General features: G+C 60.9%; 2 protein-coding genes across 2 annotated transcripts in view; both read right to left on the bottom strand.

Moving 5' to 3' along the window:
• The window catches only part of Chat (choline O-acetyltransferase), a 43,852-nt gene extending 36,919 nt beyond the window's left edge, over positions 1-6,933 (bottom strand). The window contains exons 1-5 of the mRNA XM_021251954.2: positions 6,760-6,933; positions 4,888-4,991; positions 2,768-2,959; positions 2,357-2,475; positions 1,360-1,413 (exon numbers count right to left, since the gene is read on the bottom strand). Coding sequence (XP_021107613.1) covers positions 1,360-1,413; positions 2,357-2,475; positions 2,768-2,959; positions 4,888-4,953 — 431 coding nt within the window. The 5' untranslated portion in view covers positions 4,954-4,991; positions 6,760-6,933. The remainder of the gene's footprint in view (positions 1-1,359; positions 1,414-2,356; positions 2,476-2,767; positions 2,960-4,887; positions 4,992-6,759) is intronic.
• Positions 6,934-8,282: 1,349 nt separating this feature from the next.
• Slc18a3 (solute carrier family 18 member A3) lies at positions 8,283-11,442 on the bottom strand. The gene has a single exon (XM_004874526.4). The coding sequence runs from the start codon at positions 10,271-10,273 to the stop codon at positions 8,681-8,683; it is 1,593 nt and encodes a 530-aa protein (XP_004874583.2). The 5' UTR covers positions 10,274-11,442; the 3' UTR covers positions 8,283-8,680.
• Between the last annotated feature and the right edge of the window lie 2,261 nt (positions 11,443-13,703).

The raw sequence follows: 13,703 nt of genomic DNA, 5'->3' as shown, positions 1-13,703 counted from the left end.
CCACACAACTATCAACTCACCATCCATCCATTTAGCCATCATATATTCATCTGTCTTCTATACATCTGGCTACCATCCATCTGTCCATCCATCCATCCACTGATCCACCCATTTGTCTACACATTCATCCATCTATCCACCATCCATCCATTCATCCATCCACCCACTTGATATGCATCCATTGACTCAGTTACCACCCACTCATTCATTTGTTCACCTAGCCATCCACCCCATCCACTATTCCCCATTCACCCATTCATCCTTTCACCCTTTCAGAAGCCTACACATATTTGCTGAGCACCTCCTATGTGGCAGGCACCATGCTGGAGTTTGAGGATACAGTGGCAGAGAAAATACGGCTTTCCTGCTCTGATGAGTCTTAGGGTACATGGGTGGGGAGTAGACCACAAGTAATAGACTGGTAAAGAGAAGAATTCCAGCCAGGAGTACTGGACAACTGGCAGGAGTGGGCACGATGAGTCCATTTGACTGAGTTGAGCCCAGAGGGTAGAGACTATGAGGGAGTAGGCAGGCTGGAGAGTCCCATGCACTGCCTCTCAAACCCAAACATCATGGGTGACCCGTGACCGGGAGAGTGGCTGAACCAGCCATGAAGTGGGAATGTTATGTCTACTGAATCCCATCATGAACATTTGTTCTTGTATTTGGTGCCTTTATTACGTTTTTCTAGTAATTCGTTAAAAAATGGTCCCCAGAGATAGTTTGAGAAGCACTTTTGAAAGCAGGAAGGAGATGGGTGGGGTGGAAGCTGAGTGGGGAGGAGCCAGGAGAGGCAGGCAACGCTGGTCCTTGGCCCCAGCAGCAGGGGCAGGGCTGACATTGCCTTCTGGGTGCAGCAAAAACCCTTGGTAGCTTTAGCAGCCTCACCTGAGGTCCACACCCCCACTACTGTGGTCTCTAAATTCAGATCGAGGTCTGCTGACCCTGGGTCTCTGTGCCCTTTGGATCTGGGGCCCCGCCTTCCTCTCAGAGCAGCTGCAGGTCCAAGCCTTCAGCCCGAGGCAGGTAAAGACAAGAGTTGGATCCACTTGAACAAGCCAGCATCACTTTACCCCACCTCTTCTTCCTCCTTCTCCACTTGTCTGCCTGGCCAGACCCACTCCCCTGTGGGCACAGAGGTGGGGAGGTAGGGGCATTTTCAAAGGGCCGAGGAAGAAAAGCCCTTCCAGGTCAGGCCTGTTGGCTACCCGACACCCTGATGGTGAGAAGGAGGCGGGCAGGGGACACTGGCTCTGATTCAAGCCAGGAACCTGGAGTGGGAGAGGCGGGGTCCTTGCCCTCCCGAGCCCCCCAGCTCTGCCATGCAGGGCACTACTCTTCCAGGCTGGGCTGGCCTACCTGTCCAGCAGGGCCTTGTAGCTCAGCACGCCCGAGATGAGGCTAGCTGCAAACCTGCAGAGACAGACGGGGCTGAGCTTCCTCCTCTCCTGCTTTCCCTCCTCCCAGCCTCCCTCCTCCTTTCCTTCCTTCCTTCTTCCTCCTCCCTACCTTCCTCTTACTCTGCTCTCTCTGCCCTTCTTCTGCTCCAGATGCAGCCATTGCCCACCATATGCCACCCCTAAAAACTAATGGGAGGGGGATCCTGCTGACCGCCCCCCCCCAGCTCTATCTTGAGTTAAATGTTCCTTTGGTGAGAACCAGGGTGGAGCAGCTCTGTGGGGAGGAGGTGAAAACAGAATCAACTGGAGGAGGAGGAAGAAGAGGAAGAGGAGGAGGAGAGAGAGGAGCCAGGAGAAGCTGCAGGAAGGTGGATGGCAAGGGCTGGAGCTTTCCCTGGGAAAGGCCAGCACAGGGGCTGGACGGGCAGGGGCCCTGTAGTTCTGGAGAACCCCGTCTCTTGGGAGAGTCCATCATTTGCCCTTTAGTCACTAATGAAAGGGAGAGTGGTGCTGGGGAAGAGACCCAGGGAGCTGTGCCAGACACGGGTCACTCCCTGCCTGTGTGAGGCCGGGCTTCTTGGCAAGGGGGCCGGGAGGATGCCAGCTGGAGAGCCTTTCTTGCACCCACCCATCCGCAGCCAAGCTCACTGCAGAGGAGGGGCTGCCTGTGGCTGCAGGGCTGGCAGAGAGCAGGTGTGGGGACTCCTGGCCAATGATCCTGCCACTTTCCTCCAACCTCCAGGGCCCACACTCCTTCTCATGTCCCCACTGCTGCCCCATCCAGGTCTGAGAGCAGAGCCTGCCAACTCCACCAGCCCAGCTGCCTGCCATCACTGTCTTGGGCTCAGTCAGCTCTGACAGTGCTGCAGATGGCACTGGGGACACCTCCCCCACGAGGCTCATGGGCACCTGGCCCTGGAGGGCAGCAGTGTGTCCCAGCCACCGAGGGGCTGCACCTGAGCTGGTCGCTGGTGTCCTGGAAGGGCTGCCAAGCAAAGATCACTGCTGGGCTGGAGTTGACCGGCAGGGCCAGGCGGTTGTTGAGGTACATGTCATTCAGCCAGTACTCGGACACCTGGAAGGAGCACGGGAAGGGGCCCTGTTACCTGACAGCTGCACCCCCAAAAGAGGCGCCTTGCCAGTGGGGACCACAGTCCCATCCTGGACCCGGAGGGGTCAGGTTTGTGTACTCACTCCACAAATATTGCTGTGCTGTGGTTGTGTCCACCAGGCCTGCCCATCCCCTTCACCCTGCACCACCTCCCCCATTGTTGTCGTGTCTCTCCCTGCACCCTCCTCTGTCCCACTTCCCTCTCACTCCTGTCTGCCACCTGTCCCTGTCCCAGGAGTTTCTTGTCTGTGCTCACCCAGTTGGCTGTCTTCTCCTGCCGCTCCAAGAGTTTCTGCTGTAGGGTCTCACCGAGGCCACCAGGGGCCCCAAACTGCCGCACAATGGCCTGGCTCCTCTGGAACTGCTCATCAGGCACCAGGTGCCGCATGGACCGCAGGTAGGTGGCCAGCGTTTGCTGCAGGGGGGGCACTGGCAGCTTGGGCAGCCCCTGGTGGAGAGGGCACAGACATTCACTGTCCTTACAGTGGGCCAGCGCCTGTCCCCAGTGGGTGTGTGTCTCACTTTGTCCCACCCCTGCTCCCCCGGGGCCTGTTTCTAGGGCTCAGTTCAGCAGAATTATGAAGATGCTCCTATTTGCTGTTGCTGCCCCCACTCTGCTGGGGGCTTAGGAGGGCACAATGTGCAGAGGAAAAACTGGCCATTGGCAACAGACACACCTGGTTCCTGCCTAACCCTGATGCTGACCTTGGGCAAGTCCTCCCCCTTGCCAGTATTTTGGCTTCTCCCTACATCAGAGGCTGCTGGCCCTTAGCTCCCATAGGACCCCAAGGTCACCCGATAGGAAAGTGCTCCCACTCTAACAGATGGGTGCAGGAGAGTCCTGTTACTGACACTGTTGGTAGTGGTCAGCCTTCACTGAGGAAGAGGGTCTGGGCAGTGCAGGCTGACCGTGGTGGGAGGTATGGGTCTGTGCTGCCCTGGCAGCCAATCAGAGCTCTGCTGGGTGCCACCTAGGGAGAGGCTGGCACCCGAGCTCCTCATGAAGCCCAGGCAGGGTTTTTGTTCCCCATGAACAGGGAGGGTGAGTGCTTTCCTCTGAAAAGCTCTCCAAGTCCTCACCATGGAACATAACTACTCCTACCAGACAGGGACTCAGAGCCAATCCAGTGAGGGAAACAACAGGGCCCAAGTAGGCATGTAAAATGTTATGATGCTCCAGGCTCGTCCTTCAGAAGAAATCCTAAACTGGTGGCTTTTGGGGGCCCAGAGTACAGCTGGGGTTGGGAGAGCCCCACAACTTCCTCCTGGTGGGCATGACACTCCCCTCTCGAGTCCCTTGGAGCACATTCATCTAGGGTCACAGAGCCAGGTGATGAAACTGAGGCATACAGTGGCAGAAGTCATCCCACCAGGGGACAACCTGGAGGCAGAGCGAAGAGCTGAAATCAGTCTGCAGCCAACCTCCGTTTGCTTCCCTCTCCTGGCTCTTCACCCCCTTTCCCCCTTTGCTCCCACATCCTCCTTTCCTTCTCCCTCATTTGGTCCCCCATGATTGGACAGTAGGACTTTTTACATCACTGCTTAAATTGTACTATGTCGGCCAAGTGTGGTGATGCACGCCTGGAATCCTAGCACTCAGCAGGAGACTCACCGTGAGTTGAGGCCAGCCTGGATTACATAGGTAGGCCCATCTCAACACAAAACAAAACAAAAACAAAATTATACAACAGTGGCAAACAGTGGGCCTGCAAGGCCTCTCCTCTGTGGAGTGGCTGAGTCCTCTAGAGGTACCAGAACCCCGCACCCTGGCACTCCATCTCCTGAGCGCAGATGAGCAAATGCATGAATGTGTGCTGATGCGGGAGAAAGTCCCTGCCTGTCCGATCCTGTCTCTACAGCTCTGGCAAGTGGGGGTGGCAGACCAGGAGAGGACAGGTCTGGGCAGCATGCAGCTTTCTCAGCACCTCAGTGAGCCAGACTGCCCACCACTCTCTCCTGTCCCTCCCCTTCTTGGGTCTGTGGGGGTCTGTGAGGTCAGAGGGTGGGCAGGCTTCAGAGGGAGAGGGCAGGAGGAGCCCGCATGTGCATCAACCTCTATCCCTGAGGCTGGGCAGAAAGGGCAGGGGGATTCCCACCTGGGAGGGGGCACTGCCAGTGGAGAAGATGATGCCTGATGCCCCAGGGCTGAGTGTGACAGCAGCTGGGGTGGCACAGGGAATCAGCTGCACCCTGAGCTACTGAACCATGCTCAAAGCCACTGGAACCTGGGGTCACAGAGGCAGCTCTCCCTAGCCTTGGGATTGACTAATGTGGTTGACAGTGTCCCCAGCTCAACCTGGGCACAGGTAGCAGCCGAGGTCCAGGCCTATTCACCACTGAGCAGGGGGAGGAGAGAGGGCCCCAGAAGTCACTCACAGGCTGCTCCTCACTGCTGGGAGTTTTTGCAGCTACTTTGTGGGGGTCTTTTTCCAAAATGGGCATCTTGGTGACTCCTGGTCCTGCAGAGCAGAGGTGCCCACCTGGGAACAGAGAAGGTGAGGCATCAACATGGGAGTCACCTGGGTCTGCCATGAACTTCCCCTCCCACTGCCTGTCCCTGCCCAGAGGAGGCTACAGGCTGACCAGAGTGTTTAGGAGCCTCAGTGCAGGCCTGAGTCCAATCTCGAATGCAGACCTGCCCCAGACCACAGTGGGAAAGAGTGGGTCCTGGAGGGAGCCTGCAGCTGGGACCTGTGGTTGAGAGGCTGCAGCCCTCGAGGCCATTGACTGCCCCAGAACAGCCCTGGAGGGGACCCAGTTGGCCCACTCCCCATGTACCAGGGGCCACCGGCTTTGTTCTTCCTGGGTCCAGCTGATGTGGGCTTGGTGGATTAAAATCTCCCCCCACCAGCTCACCAGGTTGTGAACTTCTCAAGGGTAGGAGGAAACCTACATGCTCAGCACTCCACCTCTGGGGCCTGGCCTGGAGCCTGGTGTGACATCCAGGGGACGTTGTTTCAGGAGGGAAAGAAAGGCTCATGGGAATGAAGGTAAGGATGACTCCAGGCCCTCAAGGTCCAGAGCTCTAGCAGCCATCTGGGCTGGTGGGGAGGATCCTGGGACCTGCTCGACAGCTGTAACTTGGGCAGGGTCCGGTGAGCAGGCCGCAAGTGTAGGCACCATGGGAATGTGGAGGGATGATGGCTAAGACCCCTCAGAACCACCCAACAGCCTGAGGCTGGGAAGATCAGTTTGGAAGGTATAGGAGGAGTGAGCCAGATCAAGAGGGGCAGAGGTCGGCTTTTAGGGCAGCAGGGTACCTTGTCCCTTGAGGTCCCCTTAAATCTAGGCCTGCAGAGCCACACAACCAGAACTTCCACCCACAGCTGCTACTTTCTCCTGAGTCCAAAGCTGGTGTTTAGCCCATTCCTCCACTACCACCCATACCCAGAGGCACAACTCAGTGCTGGCATTCGGCTTAGCTGGCCCGGGGGACAGAACACCCAGGCAGATGGCTGAACCAGACCTAAGTGCAGAGGATCCTGGCACTGCCTGGTTCCACTTTGGAGAGTGTGTGACGTCCTTGTAGGCAGGCACAGGAGGCACTGACTGGGTGGTCATCAGGCCCAGCTAAGCCTAGAGATAGAGGGCTGGGGCTGCTTCTGACTGCTGGGTGGAAGTGGCTGAGTGCAGTGAGGGTCCTCAGAACAAGGTCAAGCTGGCTAAGGCCACATAGATGGTGCAGCCTGTGCCTCCTCTGGCTCAGGATGGCTGTGGGGCCCGTAGGAGAATGCTAGGTAGGTGTCAGGAACCCCTACCAGGTGCCAGGCCCTCTTCCTCCTTGGCTCTTGGGCCCAACCTCAGGGTGATGTCTGTCTGATGCTCTCCACTGTGCTCCCGGCTGGCCTGGCTTAGGAAGGCCTCCCGGAGGGGGAGTCTCTGCTCTGCCCTGGAGGTCCAGCCCCAGTCTGGTCCAGCATCACAGCTGACTCCACCCGCAGCCACTCCCCCATCCTCCCAGTCTGAACAGAGCCGGGTGGTCATGGGTGCTTTGGGGGCTCGCGATGAGATCCACGGATCCTCCCACCCCGCACAAGAAACGCAGACCTCGGAGCTCCTAGGCGATGGAGAACCGCGCATCAGCCCCGCAGTCCTGACTGCACAGGCACCCGAGCTGCTGAGTCCAGATGTCCCCGACGGCCACCGCCGTGGCTGCAAGGGACTTGGGGGACCCCGGCGCTACCCTCTCCTACACCCCAGAAAGTCAGTGTCTGGACGCGCCCCTCCCTGCCCGCCCAGCCCTCTCACCTGCTCTCCAGAGCTCCCTGTCTCGGCCGCCGCTGCCCTGCACCAAGAGGACTGGGGCGGGGGTGTGAGCCGGGATGGGGCGGTGCGTCAGCAGCGCGGAGTGGGGGCGCCTCGTGGGTCTGTGGTACAGCCTCCGCCGTCGCCGGATCCCCGTGGCCGCAGGACTGGCTGCCCGGAACAGCCGCGCCTCTCTCTCCTTCTTCCTCCCTCCCCCTGCTCCCTTTCCTCCCTCTCCTGGCCCCTCCCCCGTCTCTCTCCTCCGCTGTCCTCGTCCTCGGTCCCCCGAGCCCCACCCGCGATCCCGCCCCCAGCCCCTGAACCTCCCCAGACGGCTTCCCGGCGCTCTCGGGCATCCACAGGAGACTCCAGGCCCGGGACCGAGTCCGCAGAGCACTGTCCTGCCCACGTCCCTTGCCCCCAGTCCGGCCGCCCCTGTTCCCGGGAACCCCAACCCCTTGATCCCCAGCTGCCTATGCAGAATCCTGCTGAGTGTCGGGGTCCCGGGAAAACCTCTCCCTCCCATCATGGCCTGGCTCAAACCCTCCTTGCAAAATAATACATAAGGATTCGCCTTTGGATGACAGTAGCATCTCCCTCCCTTTATTCTGCCTTCCATCCTCTGGCATTTGAGTGGGAGTTGGAGTAGGGAACTCTCTGACGGCCAACGGCGCGCTGCCCAGGGGCAGTAGTAGGAGGCGGACTATTTGAGACAAAGATACCCCCATAGACACTCCCAGACGTGCACACAGACGACGCACAGACAGACCCTGCTCCCCCACACAACCAGACAGTCACGCACTAGCCCTGAGAACCTCAAAGGTGTCCCGAGCCCGCGCATCTCCTGGAATCCGAAGGCTGCGAGGGCGGCGGGATTGCCGGGCTGAGAGTGTCCCCCACCTGATCCTGGGGCTCCGGGACGGAAACCCAGGATTGGAACATTCCTGACAGCTGCTTCCCCCGAGGGTGGGGTGGGGGTGGGGGTGGGCAGGTTCTTCTGTCACCTCTCCATCCCGCCTGGCTCTGGCACTGCTCCAAGGACAGAGCCTGGGGCTAGAACAGACACACGCCTTCCTGAACTCGCTCCCTCAAAGATAGGGCCCATTTTTCTTCCGTGGCCCACGGCTCTGCTCCGGCTCCTTTCTCGAAGCCTGGACCAGCGCGAAGCCGGCAGGAAGGGAAGCGCAGCCAGGCCTCCCCAGCGCTCAGGCAGGTTCTGGGCGTATCCTCAAAGGGCGGTGGGAGCGCAAGGCCGCAAGCTCCCCCAGGTGGCACCCCTGGGCGCTGCGCTGGGCTTGGGGAGGAGGGGCTGTCCCTGGCAGAGGGGAACTTGTGCGTTAGGGGGTCTGCGATGAGAGCCCGTGTGGGGTTTGCTTTCTTGGCACCTCTTTCCAGGCAGCAAAGGGCCACCGTCTCTCCACTGACCGCTGGACAGGCCTGGCCTGCGCTCGGAGATCACTTACCCTATCCGCAGCCTGAGCTCCGACTAGGCCTCCCCCTCCCCGCAGCAGTAAAGAGACTAGGCCTCCTCGGACAAACACAGTTTATTAATTCGGGCCGAGGCACCGCGGTGCGACACGAGGAGTTTGGCACTGGGAGGAACGCAAGGGAAGACAGACATGTGGCTCTACCCTGGGCAGCTTCTTGGTTGGCCCGAACACCAATTCCCCTCTGCCCAGGGTGCAATGGCTTCAGGGTCTCCAAGGCTCTGCGTGCCTCTTCGGACGAGGTTGGGGGCGGGGGAGAGCGAGAGAGAAGAAATAGGGGGAGTCCTGGAGAGGGGCTGTGGGCGAGTGAAGACTGGACTGAAGTGGTACTGGGGTGCTCGCGGGGGTGGGGGGCCCTGAGCCTGAGTTGGCGCTAGAAGTGAAGCCATCTGGACCCAAAGGAGGAGGGTGGGTGGCCTGGAGAAAGAGCGGGCCTGCTAGCTGCGGGTATAGTAGTAGTTGTAGTCGTCCTCGCACCTGTCGAAAGGGCCAGGCGGGCTGCCAGGCTCGCCGTCTTCATTCGGCGCGGTGCGCTCACGCAGGCACACGGCGTCATACAGGCCCTGCGGTGCCTCATCTAGCAGCACATCGCGCTCAGAGCGAGAGTGTGTCAGGAGGCCCACGTTGCGCAGGAGCAGCAGGACGGGCGCATAGAGCAGGTTGGCCAGGCCCATCCCCAGGCTGAGCTGCTCAAAGCCTAGCGAGTGCACGATGTGGCCGGCTACTATGGGCCCGAGAGCGTAGGCCACGGAGTAGGAGATGTCAGCGATGGCATAGACGCTGCCGTAGACTGAGACGTGGCGCACGTCCACCAGGAAGGCAAGCGTGGGCAGCAGCGCAGTGTCGACCAGCGCGATGCCAAAGGAGAGGCCGCAAAGTGAGACCACCAGCGGCGAGAACGAGCGGCAGGCAGGCACGAGGCAAGAGCTGGCGCCAATCACCGCCAGCCCGAGCGCGCCGTAGAGCCACTGCAGGTGCGGGTAGCGCGCTGCCAGGCGCACGATGAGGTAGACGCCCAGTACGTGCGGCACAAAGGCCGGCAGCCAGACCATGCCCATTTCCCACTCGGACGCCGCCAGGGTGTGCTTCATCCACGTAGCGATGGTGGGCTCCAGGAAGGCGAAGGGGATATTGCAGGTGGTGAGAGCGCCTGCCACCACGGCGATGTAGGGGTCTAGCATGAGGCGGTGGATAGGCGTGCCCACCGGCAGGTTGGCCCGCGCTCGAGCTGCGGCCGAGAAAGGCTTGGCCACCACCAGCAGCAGGAGCGCGTCGAGGAGCGACACGGCCGCGAGCACCAGAAAAGGCACGCGCTTGCCAGCGAACTCATAGAGGATGCCCCCGAAGGGCGGTGCCACCAGGCTCCCGAAGCTGATGAAGGCCAGGGCCACGCCCAGCGCACGGCTGCGCTCGGGCTCCTCGGGGTACTTGTCGGCGATCATGGCGATGCCGGATGTGTCGGCGAAGGCCGAGCCCAGGCCCTGCAGGCTGCGCGCGGTGAAGAGCATGGCGTAGTCCTCGGCGAAGGCGAACAGGACCGTAGAGGCGAACATGACGCCCAGCCCGATGAGCAGCGGTACGTCGTAGCTCATGCGGTCGATGAAAGGCCCGCTCAGTGGGTTTACCAGCAGCTGCAGGATGGCCTTGGACGCGAACAGCACCCCGATCTTCACGTCCTCGCTCTCCGTGGGGTAGCGGGGCCGCAGGGCCGGCCAAGCTGGGCTCGCAGCCATCGGGGCCGCCGAGGTGTTGGCCACGGAGGCATTGGCCGCGGTGGGTGGCAGAGGGGTGGGCGTCCAGCTTTCGGTGGCCGGGGTGGCGCTGTCACTGCTCCCGCGCATTTGGGCGATGTAGTCTGGCACGATGGGCACGATGACCATGTACAGCATGTTGTCCAGCAGCAGCGCCACGCACACGATGACCAGCACCAGGCGCCGCTGCCGCCGGGGCTCCTGCAGCGCCGCGCCCACCGCTTCCGACAGCTTCGCCGCCGCGGCCCGGGCCTGGCCCGCGGACGCCTCGGGCTCCATACCCCTGGGGTGCTGCTCGTATGCAGATGCCTCCGCCTGGGTCCGTGGGGGCGCCCCGCAGTGCCGAGACGGGGATCCCAGGGACGCGGTACTCGCCGCGCAGCGCCCCCTGCGCCTCAGGTGGTGGCGGGGCTCATGTCCGGCGCCCAGGCAAAGGCAAGGACTCGTCCAGCGAAGCGCTGCCGCTGCTCTGGGCCGATCAGGGCCTCGCCGCGCCGCGCTCAGGTGCAGCCGGGAAGGTGGGCGCGCAGAGAGGGGGCGCCCAGGACCCGGCGCGCGGGATATCTCGTTGCTGCTGGGCTCTCGCTCGCCCAACCGCCAAACCCCCTCCCTCGCGCTGGCTCCGGCCTCCACCGCAGCCGCCGCCTCCTCTTTTTTTCCCTTCCACTCGGGGCTGTGACGCGCCGAGTCTCGGCCCCCAAGTGGTGCCCCGGCCACTTGCGTCGCTCATGCTAATGCGACGTCGGCGGGGTGGGGGCCGGGGGCGGGGCACGGCCAGGCGGGGGTCCGCGCCCTAGAAGCGCCGGGACTGGGAGCCCCAGGAAGGGGTCTGGGTGGGGAGGAGTCCTGGGCCAGCAGCTGGGGATGGGCGAGGCGTGGGCGGAGTCGGCGCTCTGAGCCCCCACTTCCAGGACCTGCAGGGTCAGCGCCCACTCTTCTCCCAGTAGGAAGGGGGGCGCGGCGGCCGGATCCCCGCGGCTCCGCGGGGAGGGCGCACCCTGGCTCGAGATCTCCGCCTTTGCCTGGATCTCGGCGCACAGCTGGCAGGGCGCCCCCGAGGTGAGCCGCGCCGCGTCCATCTGTGCTCTCAGCGGGCGTGTGGAGTTGACCCGAGGCGCGCTGGGCGCGGGCCCTCAACCTCTCCTTGGCCCTGCCCCCATACTCTTTGCGCCCCCAAGGTAGGGAGGGGGAGGCTCGGAGACTGCTGAGCCGGACTCCCACCGGCTAGCCCTTGGGCAGAATGTCACCTCAGCGAATCCAGACCGTGAGCCTGGAGGGACTGAGGTGTAGGGTCGCCTCGCCCCCGCCCAGGGTCCCGAACGTCAGCCCGGCCGGGCCGCGCTCAGCCTCCCGCGCCGCCTGGGAACCCCACCCAGGACTCTCTCCGCTTCGGAGGGTGGGGGGGGGGTTCCCCTGCTCCGCCTCCTCTCCCTCCTCATGCTAACTCCTCCCAGCCCCTCTGAGCTCCCGCCTGGCGCGCCCTCTGCTTTGGGAGCCTCCGCCCACTTTCTACCCTCCCCATCCCCCACCTCCTGAGCCTCCTAGCTGCGGGGCTACTTGAGCGGTGCGACTAGGGTCTCTCCCCAGCCTTAGGAAGCCCCGCGTGGGCGCCAAGCTGCTCGCCAGCCAGGAGCCCTCTCTCTGCGGCCGTCAGAGGCTCGGGGGAGGGACGCTCACCTTTCCCAGGGAGCTGAGCCCCCAGTCTTCTCAGTGCCAGGCCGTGTGCTGGGCCTGCTGCGTCCCCAGAAGAACTTCAGCCAGCCGAATGGCTGCAGAGCCGCTGTAGGGTTCCAGGTCCCTGCTGACTGAGGTTGGGGGGTGGTGGTGTTGTTGAGATTACAAGTTGTCTCTCTTCCTGGCCTGGCCTCAACCTCGAACCAGTGTTAGGTACAGTTGCTTCTTCCAGTCTTGTCAGGCACTGCAGCAGGCATCTGAGGCCAGGGGCTGTAGCGGCCGGACAGCAGGATTGCTCCCTGCTCTGCCACTCATTAAACAAAGCGATCTAGCAAGGTGGCTTCTTCTCTATGTCCCTCCTTCAGTTGGTTAACCTGGAAAATGGAATAACAACAGTACTTGCTGCTTAGCGTCCATGCGGGGCACATAATAAAAGCAATGTAAGCACTTGCTAGCGTTGTGGTTCTAAAGGGTGCTGTCTTATCCTCTTGTTCTAGCCCAGGATCTGGTGCAGAGCAGATGAAAGAAAGACATGGGAGTCCCGTGGCTGTCTGGCTGGTCCCACTGGCTAGGTGAGCGCTGTGATTCCAGGCTGTGCCTAGGCTGGTGGAGGGTGCAGAAGGTACTGGGGAGTTGGCTTAGGTGTCTGCTCCATCTGTGGGAGGAGGTGATGGAGGTCAGGGCATCGGGGTGAGAAGTAGCAGCCTTGTCCTCTATTGCTCAATCTCTCCAGAAAGACACTGCCACATTGTGTTCTACAGTGGCCAAGCTACCCTGTCCCCAGACCCCCAACCAGGGGACAGGCCTGGCTCTGGATGACCTTGGTCATGGGCCCCCTTGGGGCCCCAGCCCCAGCCTTTGTCTAGCAAGTGGTTAGGTGAGGGCCCCCACTATAGCTCTCAGACAGAAATGACCCCTGCAGAGGGCTCCTTTGGGTGGGAGAGTTACGTTAACTTATTTGATGGCCTTTACTGGGTGTTCATGAGGCCTCCAGCTCATAACACCCTACCTCTAAGCTGCCCTATACATTTATCTCACCTGTCTGCCTCTCCAGTCATTTGAGTTTAAGTCCTCTGGGCTCCTCAGCTGTCTCATTACAAAGCTTTTCAAGGGGCAGCCTCCTGGAGCAGTAGTATTTATGCACCCTTTGCCTGTCTGATTCAAAGCAAGAGCAGGAAAGAACTTGAGGTAGAAAGTTTCTTTCTAGTGGCTGGAAAACAGTGGGGTCTTCAAGAAGAGAAATGTTCCCAGTATTGTCCAGATGCAGACCCCTTCTCCAGCTCTCTGGTCCACATAATGCAGGGCTGTTCTGAGCATGGAGCCAAGTTATCTCTGGGCTCTGAGTTCACACTTAACTCTGTTGCTATAAAACAGGATGCGGTCTCATTTATTAAGTCCTTTCTCGGTGCCAGGGGTGTGGTGGGGGCTGCTTTTCTCCATCCCTGGGTCCTGGTACACCTCCAGCTTGCTGGAGGAGGAAGCCAGGCATAGAGAACCTGGGCCAGTGGCCTGAGAGCTCTGCCGCAGAGCCTGGATTTAAACCCAGGCCATGAGATCTACCTCCCTGTTCCCTGCACCTCATTATGCCCCCTCTGCCCCTTCAGCCAGGTAACATGCAGGGGCATGGTAGGGGAGAGGAGCAGATGAGGACCCATAGGAGAAGGAAGGTACTGGGTCCTTTCTGAGGGACTGGGTCCCTCAGGGAGCTGGGGATATTAGGCTTCATTCTTCAACTTCCAGATCACAAGGCAACCTCCTTCCATCTTTAGCCTCAAGGACTGGGGTGCAGGAGTCACAGGTAAGCGAGGACCCCTTTCAGCAAAAGGCTCAGGAAAATGACCTTCTTAGCCCAGGCAGGACACAGGACAGCGTTGCTTCCCAGGCAGGCTGGAGCTGTCCGCGGTGCTGGCCAGGCTCACACTTAACCACCCAGACTCCAAGGGCGTCACTTCCTCTGTCTTTCTGTGTTTGTGGCATCCTCTTCTCTTGAATTCTGGTGGATTCCTCTTCTGAGGAATTCCTTTTCTATCTGAGC

This window comes from Heterocephalus glaber, unplaced genomic scaffold, assembly GCF_053883595.1.
Source record: "Heterocephalus glaber isolate CG9 unplaced genomic scaffold, H.glaber_assembly_v1.0 deba00001150, whole genome shotgun sequence".
In the NCBI taxonomy this organism is placed as follows: Eukaryota; Metazoa; Chordata; class Mammalia; order Rodentia; family Bathyergidae; genus Heterocephalus; species Heterocephalus glaber.
The sequence above is the reverse complement of the archived record's forward strand: the minus strand, read 5'-3'. Positions and strand labels throughout refer to the sequence as shown.